This window comes from Lissotriton helveticus, chromosome 5_1 (genome assembly GCF_964261635.1).
Source record: "Lissotriton helveticus chromosome 5_1, aLisHel1.1, whole genome shotgun sequence".
Classification (NCBI taxonomy): domain Eukaryota; kingdom Metazoa; phylum Chordata; class Amphibia; order Caudata; family Salamandridae; genus Lissotriton; species Lissotriton helveticus.
Window position 1 is genome coordinate 351,811,354 of NC_136065.1, and position 15,762 is coordinate 351,827,115.

The following is a 15,762-nucleotide window of genomic DNA, read 5'->3' on the forward strand; positions in this document are numbered from 1 at the left end:
ACATCCTTACCCTCATTGTTTTGCCTAAAGCCCACTTGTCTTAGATCATTTGTACCAATTGCTTTCAAGTTATAGCATTTTGCAAACCCTTGTAGAAGTTGTGACCTGTTTAAGGGGCAACCTCTTGCCTATCTTCTTACCCTCTTTCCTTAATGGGATTGGTTCAAAATGTAGACTCATACAGCCAGATTCATCAAACTAAAATCGGCTCGAAAAGGGCCAGATTCTGAGAATCTGGCCCTTTGCGAGCGCTATTTTTGCATTTGGGATTCATCATCCCAAATGCAAAAATCGCAATTCTAGAAATCGCTAAATTGCGATTAATTGCATTTAAGGAATCTCTATTTGAGATTCCTTAAATGCAATTCATGAACCATTTTAAAATTGCGAATTCGCAATCTGGGGCCGCTATTTACAGCGAAGTCTAGCTACGTGGTAAATAGCAAAAACTTTGCAAAATGCACTAAAGTGCATTTTTCAAAGTTTCATGTTGCATGTGTGTGCGCAACATATGTGCACACATCAATTTCAGGGGTGCAACAGGGTGTCCTCTGGACACCCCTGCACCCTTGAAATCGCAATCTCAATTTGCGAATCGCTAATTGCGATTAGCAAATTGAGATTGTCTTCCCATTCATTCCTATGGGCCTTTAGGCCCTTAGGAATGAATGGGGAGATATTCCTTAATTGCGACTCGCAATTTGCGAGTCGCAATTAAGGAATTATTAGAAATTGCTATTTTGTAAGTGATTTCTTGATGAATAGCATTTTGCTATTCCTTAATAGCGATTCGGTATTTTTTGCTATTAAGGAATAGCAAAATGTGTTCTTGATGAATCTGGGGGATAGTCTCCCTTCCTTTTTTCATTTCTGATGTGTTGGTCTTTTTTATCTGGGTGTTAGTCCTATTAACCTGTACATCCCGGGTGATCCCAGCCTGCAAACTTCCTCCCATCTGTTTCCCAGACTCCTTAGGCTGTGATGTATTTTTAATGGTTACGTGTTTCTGACAGGCCCGGACTGGCCGTTGTGGGCACCGGGCAATCCCCCGGTCGGCCGCAAGGGTGGGGGCCAGTTTTGGGCCCTGGGGGCCGTTTTTGTTGCAGAGCCGTTTTTGCAGCATAGCTGCAAAATCGGCCCTGTAACAAAATCGGCCGAAAAGCGGCCCTGGCAAAGCGCTCGACCCCCTCCGAGAGTGGGCCGGCCGAGCACTTTGCCAGGGCCGGTTTTGATTCTCAGTCCGGCCCTGGTTTCTGAGATGCTGGAATATTATTGCCCCCTTGTCTGTAGTTTTACCCCCTTTCTTTGGTGATCTCCTTCCTCCACCTCTTGCTCTATTTATTTGGCCACGTTTAGTCAACTATCCTCTTCTTATTACCCTCATTGGCCACTTTGAGATATAAACCTCATGACATTCTTTAGGTGGTTTGGTCGTTTCTGACTGTACCACTACTCGGGGTTGAGGGTCGGGGTCAGGGATTTGTCTTACTATAGAAGGCATGTGGTTTCTTTTTTTTTTTTTTTTGAAAACCTTTATTCGAGAAAAAACAGAAAGATACATATGCAGGCCCACAACCATCATAGCCGGCCGCAAAATAGTCGATCAAAAAGCAGGAGAAAGGCATACCAATCTGCAAACAGGATATGTGAAAAAGCATCAAACCTGGTCGTGGGGGCTGTGACAAAGGATATGAGGTTTTCATTTTTAAAGTTACAAAGAAGAGTAGGGGCTGTCACAACAAGGATAATGCACCTCCAAGGGAACAAAAGACATGGGGGACATACCCCAATGGCGCACTGAGGCAGGCAATGACTATAATGACTAAATAAGCAAGACAACCGAGACGGTAATATCAAATAACAGGCCACAATACAAGAAACGACATTCCCAGATATCCCCCCAGAAGTCCCACCCCAGAAAAGAGAAAGACAGGGGCTGAAGAAAACGCCCGAGAAGAAAGAAGGCACAAAACCAGGGGACAGCCAGCCCTACAAAAGAGGAAAGAACCCTCCCAAGCTAGAAAAGAGCGAAAGGGACCATAGAACAAAAAAAACTAAAATAATAAACCCCCCCCACACCCGCCACCCTGCACCCCTGTGATGGCTACGGCCTAGCCCATAAACAGCGTGCCTGTCGCCCCGGAACTGCCCCAAAGAAGGGAAAAAGTACAACAAGTACAAGAAATGGAGGAGGAGAGAATGAAACAATGAAGGTGGTAAGGATCAGCAGAAGAAGAAGAAGACCACCCACAAATATGTACCCGGCCGCCCGCTACCGGCTCCCACACCCGACAGGATACCAACGGTCGGTGCAATCAATGTCCCGCTCACGCAAAACAGTCCCAGCAACGGAAGGAATAACGATCCAAAAACACTGTCTTAACCTTGCCCCTTGCGATCATGTTGGTTGATGGAGTCGAGCCGTCCGGCCAGCGCCGCGGATGAAAGAAGCTCTCTGAACAGCCAGCATAGGAGAGGAGGTCGCCCACAAAAGTCCACGCTAACCACAGTCACATGTCCAGGAGTGATACAAACAGAAACAGGGCAGTGCGATTGTATGTCGGAAGCATCCGGCCAGAGCGACGACAACAGTCCCAGGAAGGGATGAAAAGTCACGCTACCAGCACACAAAGGAGACGACGAACATGGCGCCCCGGGATGGTATCCCCGCCTGCATAGGAAATCACGAACTCCAGACCTCTTCCGGACCATCGTGGTCGGCACCTCAGCAAAATCAGATCCATAATCCGCCAACCTCTCAATAAGCACCTCGGCATGGAGATCAACAGGAATTGGCTCAGGGTGTGGCGCAGTGTGCAGCACTGGGGGGTAACAACAGCCCACAGGAGAAATAGCCTCAAGCCTGCACCCCAGATCTTGGACATGGACACGAAGAGCAACTCCAACCGCCTCCAGAGCACACAGGACAGCACCGGTCCCCAGCGGTTTCTCAGGCAGAGATAGTATGGCAGCGTCTTCCACACCAAGCTCACAAATGGAAGGCAGCCCGGGAAGCCGATCGCCATCATCACTCGGCGCCCACAGATCACTGCGCCGACTTTTCGCTAGGGACCACCGGGCCAGAGACAAGGGGGCGACTGGGGGCATCGCAGCACAGGCTCAGTCGTTTTAAACCATCATCAGGACCCCAAAGGAGCTCCGAGATCTCCACTGTCGGAAGCCGAGGTGCTGTGCAGAAAATGGCGTCTGTTACCGGCCGAGGAAACAAAGAAACTGTTCCGACCGCTTCAAAGCCAGGCAATAGCACAGGACGATTCCAGCAGATACAGTGTATCGAGGCGCACAAAATCACAGAGCGGGACGAGGCACTGCAGCGACTCGCTCAACTCGGCAGACTTCCCCCAGCCGATCGGCTCCTCCTCCTCCGCGCTGACCGCTGCTGCTGTGGCCGAGGCCGGCAGATTCAACAAACAAAGCCCCGGTCCCCCAGCCGCGCCGGGCCGGGAAAAGAGCAAGGACGGATCACCGCCAATAAGGCTCGGATGTCGCCGGGAAACACACCGGAGTAGTCAGGATAGATTCCCCGTTGCAATCACTGGGTGGAAGGACAGGATAGGAAACAGGATAATAAAGAAAAGCGCTAGGGTCGGCGGAGCCGATAGCCTAGGCGGCCATCTCGGTTGCAGGCTAGGCTCCTCCTCATGTGGTTTCTAATCACCTGCAGTTCCCCCACTATTTTGGCTAAGTACATTTTTTGCGAGTTTAAGATAACATTATTAGACAATGTCACTTCTAGAAGTCCTTTCAGAGTTCTTTGTAATATTAACATTAGGACCAACATTGAGAATGCAGACATTGCCGAGAGTTCCTGATTGAGCTCCGGTGTTACACTCGCCTGCATGTGTTGTTCTACGCTCGCATTCTGTATCTCGGTCGGGCTTTTATTCACATCGCTTCTCTGGTTTTCATTACTACTCAGTAGGCTTTCTTCTTTTCTTCCTATTTCCTCTTTTACGGACGGGCTGTCTTGGGATCCTCTTTCCAAGTCATAATAGAAGAGCCCTCGTGGTGAAGAAGACAGCCGTGGTGACGCTAAGCCCCCCAGGTCTAGTAGCAGCTGCAGCGACAGATTGACCATATTTAGGGATGCAGTTGTTTGTACTTCCAAGGGTAGAGAGGTGTGTCCATTCTCCTCTCTCTCCCGACTCCCATTTTGTGAAGCTGATTCAATTATCTCGATGTCTTGGTCTTTTGCCGGTGTAAAGGCTTTTTTAAAGTGTTTCCCCACAAAGTCCTTTATTGAATTTGCAGCCGAGGTTCCCTGGTTTTTATTTGCAGCTATATTCCTTTTTTGCTTCTCTCTTCTTTCCTTTCACAGGAGTCTGCTCTAGGGAATTACTGCTTTCATCTTGTGTACCCGATTTTGCTGGATTTACTGAGTTTATTCTTGGCCTTAAATTACGCTCCGGCGTATTTTTAGTTTTCTTCGGGGCCATCTCTAGTATTTTACTCGGGGATGCTTGCTCAAGCCGAAGCTCTCAGGCTATCAGCCTATTAAGGGTTTTTGTCAATTTTCTACTTTTTTAGTAATAGAGGGCTCCGAAAGACTCTCCCCAAACTTTTTTAAAGCTTTTGGTCTCTCTCTAGAGGCACTGGCTCCACTGGCGCAAGGATTGGGCTGTTGGGCTTATAGAGAGAGTTTTTGAGGGGATCGGCCCCCTTTTAATATAATGCTCCAGCTGATTACTCTCCCAAACGCCCTCTGGCTCTCCCAGCCCTTTTCCCGCTCTTCACTTACCTCTGATTTGCGTGCGTGCGTGCATGCAGGGAACTGCTTCCACACCCAAGCCCCGTATTTGTGGATACCATTCAGCACAAACTGTCTGTTTCAGCTACTGGCAGCCAGTTTGGTAATCCATATTCACTTGCCCTTCCTTCCTGCTTGCTTCTTCCGCGTTGGCTCTCCACCGGTGTCGACGCCGACGCGGATGTCTGGCGTAACGGCGGCATGTAGGAGGGCTCCCGCTTGGGGTAACGACGGGCAGGCGGGCAAGCAGACGGCGTATCACCACAGCACAGCACAGCACTGCGAAATCAGAGGGTTGAGGAAAAGCGTGTCGAGAGAGTTAGCAAGTGTAAAAATTACAGCAAATCATTGTAAAGTGATTTATGGCACTGTTTATAATGGCACAACATGCTACTAGAGAAATTCATAATCGGCGTTATTGAAACCTGCAATAGTATAGCATAACTAGCGAAGGCAGAGAACCCTGGTCAGCAACTTATAGGCAGCTCGCCCATACATCAACCACTGCTATTTCTTTGCCATTACCGTGGAAAAACCCTGAGTGACCGAGATCTGTAATATTACGCTCCTCTAGATAGGCTTGAGGTTGGACACAAAGCAGTTTATCCAATGCCTTTTGCCAGCTATGATTTCCCTGCTGCAGCCTGAAACCCTCATCAGTGAATGCCTACAAGACACAGTGCCAAAGTAAGATGGCTGTAAGCTTCAACCAGGTGCATCATTTCTACGTTCCTCTGAGGTTCCTCAAGTTGGTGGACTAGTCAAATCATACTAAGCATTTCACACCATTTCCCATGTGTGCAATCTGTTGTAGTTTTGTGGTTGGTCATATTCTGGACCAGTTACAGAAACATCTCCCTGGGCTCCTACACAAAAATACCAATACCTGTAAAATAGTCCAGTGAGACATTAACTTGCTCATCTGTACAGAAAGCAGGGCAGCATCAAACAGCTGCTAAAGTCATTTTTTTAATTTTTAAAATAAGATCAGCAATTTCCCTTTGATACTAAAAAATCTAGATGGCGTGAAGAAAGAGGAATTTTAAACTTGTGGTAATTCTAGTAATAGACTTTTTAAACTGTTCATTGGTTTCAGTGGCTTACTACAAAGTGCCCTATTTTGAACCCCTTACTGTTCACTGCTACTGTTTGATATTCAGTACCTTGGTGCACATTTCCTTCTTTGTTTGTCCATACTTTCTAAAGATGGAGTTAGAAATGGCCAATTTACCACAAAAGCATTGTGGCAAAAATACAATTAAGAGACTTTTTGTAGCTGAATTTTCGGAGTAGCAGAAATAGGCATGTGCAGGATGTCCTAAATTCTGAAGTTTGGAAAGGAATGTCCCCAGACTCACAGGTGGTTATGGGTGGGTTGGGTTTATGAATAAAAATGTTAGCAACACCATGAGACCACCATACAATAGTCAATCAGTTTAAAAGTCCACTTGACCAATGCATTCTTTGGGGGGTGTTCAATTGAGCTGTTTGATACCTGTAGAGGAAAACGTACTGGTGCAGAAAATTCCTTTGATGGTGGTTCTTGTGGTAGGGGTTTGAAGAGGTTATTTATTTGAGAAAGGAGTTTGTTGTTTTACACAATTGGAAGCAGCATTAGGGGAGAATCCTGCAGAAGAAATTAATAATAAAAAATTGTACTGGCAAATCTCGAGTGTAGATGGTATTGATGAATTAGGGATGTTTGGGTGGCATGCACTTTGAGTTTTTCATTTTAAGCAAAAGCTATGAAGAAACGAAAGGAATAGTAATGTAGGGATGACAAGTGTATTGTCGAAATTGGTGATTGTGATCAACGGTTTCCAAGAGGTTCCTAGTTTATATAAATTAACCAACAGGTTTCCTATCAGAAGAGAATGTAAAAAAGTTGTTTTTCAATTTTCTGAGGATATAGAAGTGAGAATCAGGTATGGATTACACTGTTTACTTGGACTGTAGCATTAGGGTTAAGAAATGTTCCTCAAAATGCTGTAGTATTTTGTATAGTAAATTGAATCTTAATCTTTTATGCAGAGAGAGCAGAGGATTTAAGTTTAGCTACCTCTAACAACATTGGACTTCCATCTAGGTCTTTTAGCCCATTGTAAGCAATGTCTGTGTGGGACTACAAAGGTACCTTTAGCCACGTGTTTTGTAGATAAAGTACTTATTCAAATTATATTTTTCAGAGCGTTTTGGGATTGGGAGTTGTTCTTCAGACTATGCTGATTCACATGTTGTTCCATGTTGAACCACAATATACTTTTTAAAGATGCATTCAAAATTTTGACTATTGACATAGCTGGGTTTAATAAACAGGCATTGACCAAGTCAATAGGTCTTGCCTACAGATGCTATTGACTTTGACTCTGTTTTGTAGCCATGCTGTACAGCAGCAAGGATGATGTGCAGCATTGCTAAAACGAGTTAAACAAATTGCTATGACGTGGCCAGTGTTAATGTGTTCATAATTTTTTTCAAGCATATTAGCGCTGTCCGCATCATAGTTTTTTTTAAACGTTATTTTAGCTGTGTTCTCTCGTGAGGCAATACAAAGGGAGGGAGGGAGGGAGGGAGAGAAAGACAGGCGAGAGAGGATGGTGGAGATCATTGACAACAGAGGTTGGGTGGGACGGGCTTGGGCAAGCACCTGGCAACAGAGAGCAGATGGGAGGGGCACAGGCAAGTACATGGACAACAGAGAGTGGTGGGATGATTGGGGGCAGCCACACAGACAATGGTCTGTGGGTCGGAGGGGCTGGGGCCAGCACACAGACAACAAATTGTGGGTGGAAAGAGCTTGGGCAGCCACACATACAACAGAAAGTGTTTGGGAGGGGCTGTGGCAAGTAAGCAGAGGTTGTCGGGAGGAGGTGGGGGCAAGAAGGCAGACAAGGGTGTCCGGTAGAGGCTGTGAGCAAGCAGATGGAGAATGTTGGGTGGTCTGGAGGGGCTAGGGAGAAGCACAAGGACAACATTGGGTTGGTGGGGTGTTGGGACAAACACATGGACAAAAGATGGGACTGGGAGAGGAACACGGAAGGGGGAGAATTACACAAGGGGATCAGCTGAAAAACACACTCTCTCTTGTAGAGTGCTTATTAATTAAAAAAAAGTAGCACTTCAATAAGCGAGCAGTGGAAGGACTCAAGTAACGCATCCAGACTCCAAGGGAGGGACAAACAAATTACAAGGAAGGAAGCTTACAGAAGCTGATGAATAAGACTTAAGCAAATGTGAGTAACAATGAAGCCAGGCAATGGCAAGCAACAGGCAGTCTCCAAGCCGCCATGTCAGGTAACAATAGGATACAGCGCCTGCAGGGCCTTAGGTGACACCTAAAAAGACTCTATCAGCCTTTTTACTGTCTGTACTTTTTTGGTAGTTATGTTATAGTATAATTGTTTGGTTGTGAGTCTATGTAATGTGCAGTTAGTATTGCATTGTTTAAATATTGTCCCACTTTTCCTACAGAGTGCAGAAATAAGAGAAATACAGAGGTGAGTTCTTTTTTTTATTTGGTATTTATTATATGTTCTTTAATTTCCACATCATTTCCCAATCCGAGTTATCAAACGCAAAATCTGGAACATCTTAGACACCTGCCAGTTAACACACCCAGCACAAATAGTTATTACTGGGTGCACATTTTGCAACCACATTTGCAGGATAGTCATAAAGTCAGGAAGCCACACTTCAAAAGAGAGAACTATTTGTGGAAGATCATTATATGCAAACATTTAAATAATGTACTTCTTAGCAGCAGTTGGCCACTTGCTTTATATATCATTTGCCATCCAGAAGGAATAAACTCTGATTGTATTTGTTGTGAAGATCAACCTATCCTGGAATCATATGTGATTTTCTTACCTCTGTATTCAGCAATGCTAACGAAGTGCTGCAAATGTAAGCTTATTTGGAATATACATCTATGAAAATTTCCAAATGAAAAGTGAAACATCTTTCAGTGAGTTTACTTGGTGTGCAGATAATATATCAGAGAAAATATAGCGTGGTGTCAAGAATATTGAGGGGAAAAAAATTGTGAAGGTAAGTAAAGTTTTACTATATATAACTCAACATATATGTGCCTTGATAATATATATATATATATCTTCATGGTACCTATATGAGGAGTTAAGAATAGTAAATCTATACTTATCTATTTGCACTTACCTTCTCGATATTTTGTTCCTCGATAGTTTTGACACAATATTCTGTTCCCACGATATTTGTGCTTCCGATATTCTGTCAGTGATCAAGTTGACTTTGCTTGTTAAAAGTGGAAGAAAGTGAAATAAAGGTGTATTCCAAGTGTTACAAAGTCCATCTATTTTCAAAATTCACCATTTATCTTTTATGTGGCATTTAACGTTGATGTGCTCTCACAAGTTAAAAAATAAATTGTGTCAGTAAATCTAATCTTGGACCCTTCTGTATTTAGGTGCAAGATTCAATGCGTTGGCACACAGTTAAGAATGAGGAATTAGCACATTCCTCCTCCCCAGCTTTGTACCCACTACCTCAAGCCTTTATCTGCGCATCCAGATAAACAACTTTTTTTTCTGAGTAAATTGTTTACAGGAAGTCACCATTGATCCCATTTCCTAGAGTTCCACAATGCTTGTGCCTAACAAGAGGAAATTATGTGGCCTGGGTCTCTAGGAGGGTGGGGCATGTGTATTGTTTGGTGCCACCCTCAAGCTCAAAGGGGGTTTCGCATATCCCCTCTACCACTCAGTGAGCCCTGCTCTTTTTAACAGCGCGCTCCTACAATGGCTATCCTTGTTCCAACCAGTAGCTTCCTCCTCTTCTTGCGGTGTAATCTGTTACCCTCTATATCCTGTGATCTGTTCCCATGTTACTGTGTGCACTTCTCATGCCACCCTCTAATCTCTCCTCGTGCCACAGTGATCCTTTCTCCAGTCACCACAACATCTCTCCTTCTTCTGTTCCTTTGAGATCACTTTTTCCACAATGAGATCTCTTCTTCTACCCTAGAGTTAATGTTTCAACCAACCTGTGGGCTCCCCTCCTTCCAACCAAGGAATTCATCTCTTGCTGGCACATAATGTGTCCTTCTGCCACCCTGCCCTTTTTTCTTTGTGAGATTTTGTCCTCTCTTAAAGAAACCCTCTGATATTTCCGCCTTCTCCTACATTGTGACGCGTCCTGCAACCCAGTGAATTATCTGGACTTCTCAACGTGTGATTGCTCCTTCTCATACCCCTAGCATTGTTCTTCTTTTTAATTTCTTCTTCTGCTTCATTTTTTTCTCTTCTACATGTGGTTTTTCCTCCTTTTTGGTTTGTTTCTTTTACTATTTTCTCACTTTCCGGTGTCTTATCCTCCAAGCACCAGGTGATCTCTCCTCTTATCAGAGGCACTTTCTCCATATTCTTCTTGGTCACATTTCATCTCTTCATGCCACCCACTGGTAACTTCCTCCTCTACCCCCATTCATCCCAATGCCTTGATAGCATGCTAATCTGTCTATTATCAAATTGTGAGTTTATTCTGTTTGATTTCTGACTACATAACACAAAACTGAATAAATAGCTTCATTGCCATAAGGTATCCAATCAATCGCGTGACCTTAACCTGCATATGTTCCAAAGTGCTTTCCTCCCCAAGTGCAAACTGTGGCCTTCTATTGCTGCTCAGAGTTTAAATGAATGGGTCGTGTATATCTTCTGCCTTTCCATGGGCTTTCAGAAACTTCATGAATTTTCCAGTGATCTGCACATTGTCAATTTCTTCATGACGGAAAAGAATTTCCCTGCATTTACCGCTTTCTTCCACATACTTCACCATTACACTCAGTGAGCATGCTACATTATCAAATGGCCTACCAAGCTCCATCAAGCTCTCTGGTCCTAAGGTCTCTCTTACATTTCCGCAACTTTGTCGAATGGTACCTCCATGTCCATTTCACATCCCCTGATAAAGCCCCAAATTTCTTCCATCTAACAGTTCTAATATCTGAAATGCTTAAACAAATATGATTGTAAACACTGCATTAATCAACTATGTATGCTGTTGGGATAGACTTGTGTCTCGTTCCGTTGTTTTAATTCTTGCCATAGTGTTATTCTCCTGTTCTTCCCTTTATCCTTCTTTCATGACCACCCTACCACAATTCCATGCACACATTTTCTAGATGGCTAAAGTCCTAGGAAATATTTCCAATAAACTGTAATAACAGCCATCCTCTTGGAAATAATAGAAGTGATAAGTCATGATACTGAGTAAACGGAGGACATAGTCCCATCTCTTCTCCATTACATCCATACTTACTTTCCTTTATATCTGTCGCTTCTTCAAGATTATCTCCCAACCATCAGCTAGTGGTAGTGCCATCACTCCCTGCTTTCCATGCATCTTTTGGTACTTATCTCTGATGCTTACCCATTTAATATTGACCACTGTGCATGAAATATGATGAAAGTTTGCTCCATTCCAGTCAAACCAGCTTACTTCACAACTTCAACAGCAAGTGGCCCATAGTTGTCATGCCATGTATGTATACCACCTCATAGGCAAAAGCCTGACATTACCATGCACTCGCCCTCAAATTTGCACTGTCAGTACTACAGGAAAGATCCCAAGAATATTGTGCAGGAATTAGTTCCTCTCCATTTAACTGACAATTCCCTCACACTCCAGTATCACTCACAATATAAACCAAGTCCATCTGAAAATGTCTTTGTTCCTGAGTTATCATGTTGTCTGGCGGCTACAAACATACTGTTATACTAGCTAGGAACTTTTAAGAATGCCCGGTCAAGATTAGAATGCTGCATAAATTATGCAAAAAAGAAGTGGGGCACCATGGGTAAGTCCCAAATTTGGAACTTTTGTCAAGACCTCGTGTCATATTTTAACCCTTTCATTAGGTTTTGTGCCCCTTTCATGGACTCTGCTTTTTGAATGTTTTTTTGAGTACCGCTTCTCTACGTGCAAAGTTCTGATGCACCAATATTTACTGTGTCTATGACGTTTGATACCAACATTTATTCTTCTCCTCCTCAGCTATTTCCTTCAGTGGCTCCAGTTTGGAGAGTGGCAGTCTAGACTCCATCTCTAAAAAGTCCAGTTCAATCGCTAGGAACGTCAAAGTTGTTGTAGGTCTTTCTGTCTTTTCAGGAGGTAGCGGTACTTCCAAAGTTCGCTCTTATTTTCTCAAGCAGCTGAGCAAATCCTGGCATTAACCTTCTATTCTGTTGTACCCTCCAATAAAAAATCTAAATAGTACAGCCTTCTCCTTGATTGCAGTGCTTCCAAGGCCCTACTTCCAAGTATTGTTCTAATACGGATTCGGCTGGAAACTGGAGTATCCACAGAATTGGAGTTAGAAAATATGCTGCAATAAAGCTTGCAGTGTTACTATAGGCGATTTTAGAGGACACCTTTCACCAGGTAAATCCTGGTTGAAGGTGCCCCTGGATAATGGTCTGGAATTTTAAAATTACCTGCAGAACGCGATACGGTGAAATGAGGGAAAATCTGTAACACTGCAGTAATTTTGCATCTTTGAATCACCATTCCTCATTTTACCAGGAACTCCAGAGAGGGAATTACAACACTGTTAGTTCACCAACTCATAGAATGATGGGCGAAGTGTGAATTACAGATTGGAGTATTTCAAAGTGTACAATGTTGCCTGGAAAATACTATTTAATGTGCACTGCTGTGAGCTGTACCTGCCAGTCTGAAGTACTGTGCATTGTCCCGAAATATAGACTACCGTTGTGCAGTCCACCCGTGTATGCATTGTTATGTGTAATACAGCAGTACACACAATGGCAGAATATTGTGGGCTGTGCATTACAGTATGCAATGCTGTCTGCATATAAAAGTAAAGTAAAGTCCACATTTGTAAAGCGCACAATCACCCGTAAGGGTCTCTAGGCGCTGGGGGCCGTCGGGAAGATTAAGCGAGCTATTGCCCAGAGTCACATGGTGCTGGGCTAACCTGCCGCCGGAGCCGGGGATCGAACCGTGGTCCCCAGATTCCAGCGTCAGTCGCCCTGGCCGCGGCGCCACACCATATACCACGAAGACTCTCAAAAAGATGTGCCCCATATATGGAGAGGCCATATTCTCTGGTTCCAGCTAATACCACTGCCAGATACCAGGCATCACAAGTTATTCCATCCAGAATGGGGAGTAACTTGGCCAAAGGAATAGCGGGTCCTTTATCACGTGTCAATTCCACTTCCTAGCTGACTAGAAGGCTAATTTCTGCTGAAGCAAGTGGTAAATGGTGGAGTGGTAGTGCTGCACATTGACGGAAAGGGGCACTAGTGCAGGGCAATGTTGGGAGGAGGCGTAAGGTGGATCCGCACCCAGTGAAACCGGGTGCAGTATTTCCACACCTGAAGGTGTTGTGTAATGTAAGCACCAGGGCACTTGAAGTAGCCCAGAGCGATGTCCCTGCCATGGACACTGCTCTGGGCAATTTATATTGAGACCCTAAGTATGAAGTGCAGTTTGTGATACCTGCAAGAGTAACTAATTAGTGCTGTAACTGAACAGGTTGAGGTAATATGAATTTTTATGCTCAATTGTGTCCCCTACTATGTACCCCAACGGCTCCATGTATGTGCTTAAAGTGCATGTAAGTTCCCTCCATAACCCGCTATGAAGACGCAAATACATTTGCGTCCAACATTAACATGTCCTCTTTCTGATCCGCCATGAATGGATCAATAATTCAGTTCCTAAGTGTGCCGGGCCACCGTCTTTACATGGTACACATTCATGTTTTCATGGCTCTGGCGGAGGGCCTGATTTCTGCCATCGAGCCTTTTCCTGACTTCTGCCTCTAAAAACTGCAGCGAGGACCTGCATCTGCATCCCTGAACTTTGACTTACTCCCTGCGCGGCAAGTGGTGCCCGGCTCTGTCTGACTGCCTGCCAAAACTGTATTCAGCCTTCAAGTTATCTGCTCCGCTCCTCGAAAATACATTCCTGTCTAGTAGTTTAGGTAAACATTCCCCCAGCTGCAGAGTAAAGGGCCCGGTTTTTCTGTCTCCATGTACGTAATTCATAGCTCCTGTTGCCATGGTAGGCCCATGACCCTCGCATTACACGTAGACACACATACACGCATTAGCAGTCAGTATAGAATAGCCTCTGCCCGAGAGACCTTTTCTTTTAAGATAATACAGTTCTCCAAACACAAGATACCAGATATGATTTAGGAACAAGTTGATCTGACCCACCAGACTTCTGTCTCTAATCCTAGCGTTAAATGTCAAGTCCCCTTCACCCTCCAGTTCCACGTCAGTCACACGTCATGCTGCTGCGTGCGCATCTCTGCCATATATTTCTGCTGACACTGCAGGATTCTTCTAGGGATCCACCCACTTGCGTCACTTCTATGATTGAAATGCTGAAATATTTCTTCTTCTATGTGACGTTTCTGGCACCCACCTCCGTGTTCACCCTTGTGCACGCCTTCTGATTACATATTGTTACGCACATGTTTCTTATCTTGTTTTCTTTCAGCCGTTACGCCTTCTGAACCCATCACCACTGTAATGATATTATATATACTGTGTGCTGTTAATAAATCATTGTACATGTCCATGATTCCCTTCCTGAACCCTCGTGGTGATGGATCATGCTACCTGGTTCGAACCAATTCCATTTTATGGAATAAAACCCCTTAAAACTCAGACGCCACGGACTCTGTGTCTCTTATTTTGATTGAGCTGTTTTATTGAACTTTACCGCATAGAAATTAGATACCAGGTAATTTAATTTACCACAGTGAATGGCACCCCAGATGGGACCTTCCTTCACCTTACGCGCCGGCGGTGCGTTGCAGCCCTAGTCCCCTGCCACAGCCGGACGGACACTCATGCGCATCCACAGGATTTCCTGTATCTCCCTCAGACCAACGGAGGTGACTGAGACTGCAATTGATACCCAGACGAGGCGGTGAGGAGTGCGGAGGATCCCGACCCGAGTCCAGCCGAGAGTGCAAGGTCCGAGGTGTCGTGAGGCCCACCAGTTCCGAAGTACCTACGTCACGAGTCGAGTCGAGTCCAGTCCAGTGTCGAGTTTTCCGAGGCCTTCTGTTCCGTGCTTCCCGGTGAGTACCTTTGCTGGGGACGCATCTAGACGGGTGCATTAGTTTGCCCCGGTCGAGACGGGTTTTGGGTACATAGACCCGGTCTGCACTGTTTAGCAGTGTATCTGTGCTGTTTAGCAGTACATCAAGTAAATGTTACTAGTTAATATATGGTTTTAATGTCGTGGTATGAGTGATTGTTTGATCTGCATTACTGTGTATATTGTATTTATGGTGTTCGAATTCGAGTAAGTATCAAGTATCAAGGTTCAAAAATGCCGCTGTTCAGTAAGTTACGTCAGATAGGGACCAGAAGATGTTTACTAGAATAGACAGTTATAATCCGGCCTAGAGACACACCTGGTCATTTTATGTATAATAAGCATGGGCTAAAGGCCATTTGAAAAAGAAAGTCAAGACCCTCTCAGAAAGATGCCATTGAGTTATGGCGCAAAGAGTGACATAGGAGAACAGAAAATGAATTCAATAAAGCAGAGAGAACTAAACAAGCCAAGAAATGCCGTTGTTAACTGGTATTTATCCCGTTCTGTCAGAAAAACTAGCTAAAGTAACCAACCCAGAAAGACCCAGTAGGTAGAGAACGCCACCACCTGTACCCTTTAGAGTATGTAGAATTAAAGCCAACAACATCTGAAGAGTTCATTTCCTTGTATCTAGACAAGTCCCTTCTGGACTGCGAAAGTGCCTTGTGAGTAACTAGTTGGTTTATTTGTGAATTTGTGCTTAAGACTTGTGAATAGTCTGTTACATCCATGTGTGTAACGCTTTGTGAGTAGCTTGTAGTTCCTTGTGAATAGCGACTTGTGATTAAGACTTGTGAGTAGTATGTTGAATTTTCTTAAGTATAGCTCCTTGTAAATATGGCTTGTGAATAGCGCCATGTAGTTATGTTTTG

At 44.4% G+C, this 15,762-nt stretch overlaps 1 protein-coding gene across 3 annotated transcripts in view; it reads left to right on the forward strand.

The window, feature by feature from the left end:
• Nucleotides 1–15,762, forward strand: part of TNFRSF14 (TNF receptor superfamily member 14) — a 470,620-nt gene that overhangs the window by 375,792 nt on the left and 79,066 nt on the right. For all 3 annotated transcript variants that reach the window (XR_013594741.1, XM_078642475.1, XM_078642476.1), the window contains exon 7: nt 8,240–8,265. Coding sequence is in view for 2 of the 3 variants with exons in the window: in XM_078642475.1 (XP_078498601.1) it covers nt 8,240–8,265 (26 nt within the window). In the remaining variant the exon portion in view is untranslated. The remainder of the gene's footprint in view (nt 1–8,239; nt 8,266–15,762) is intronic.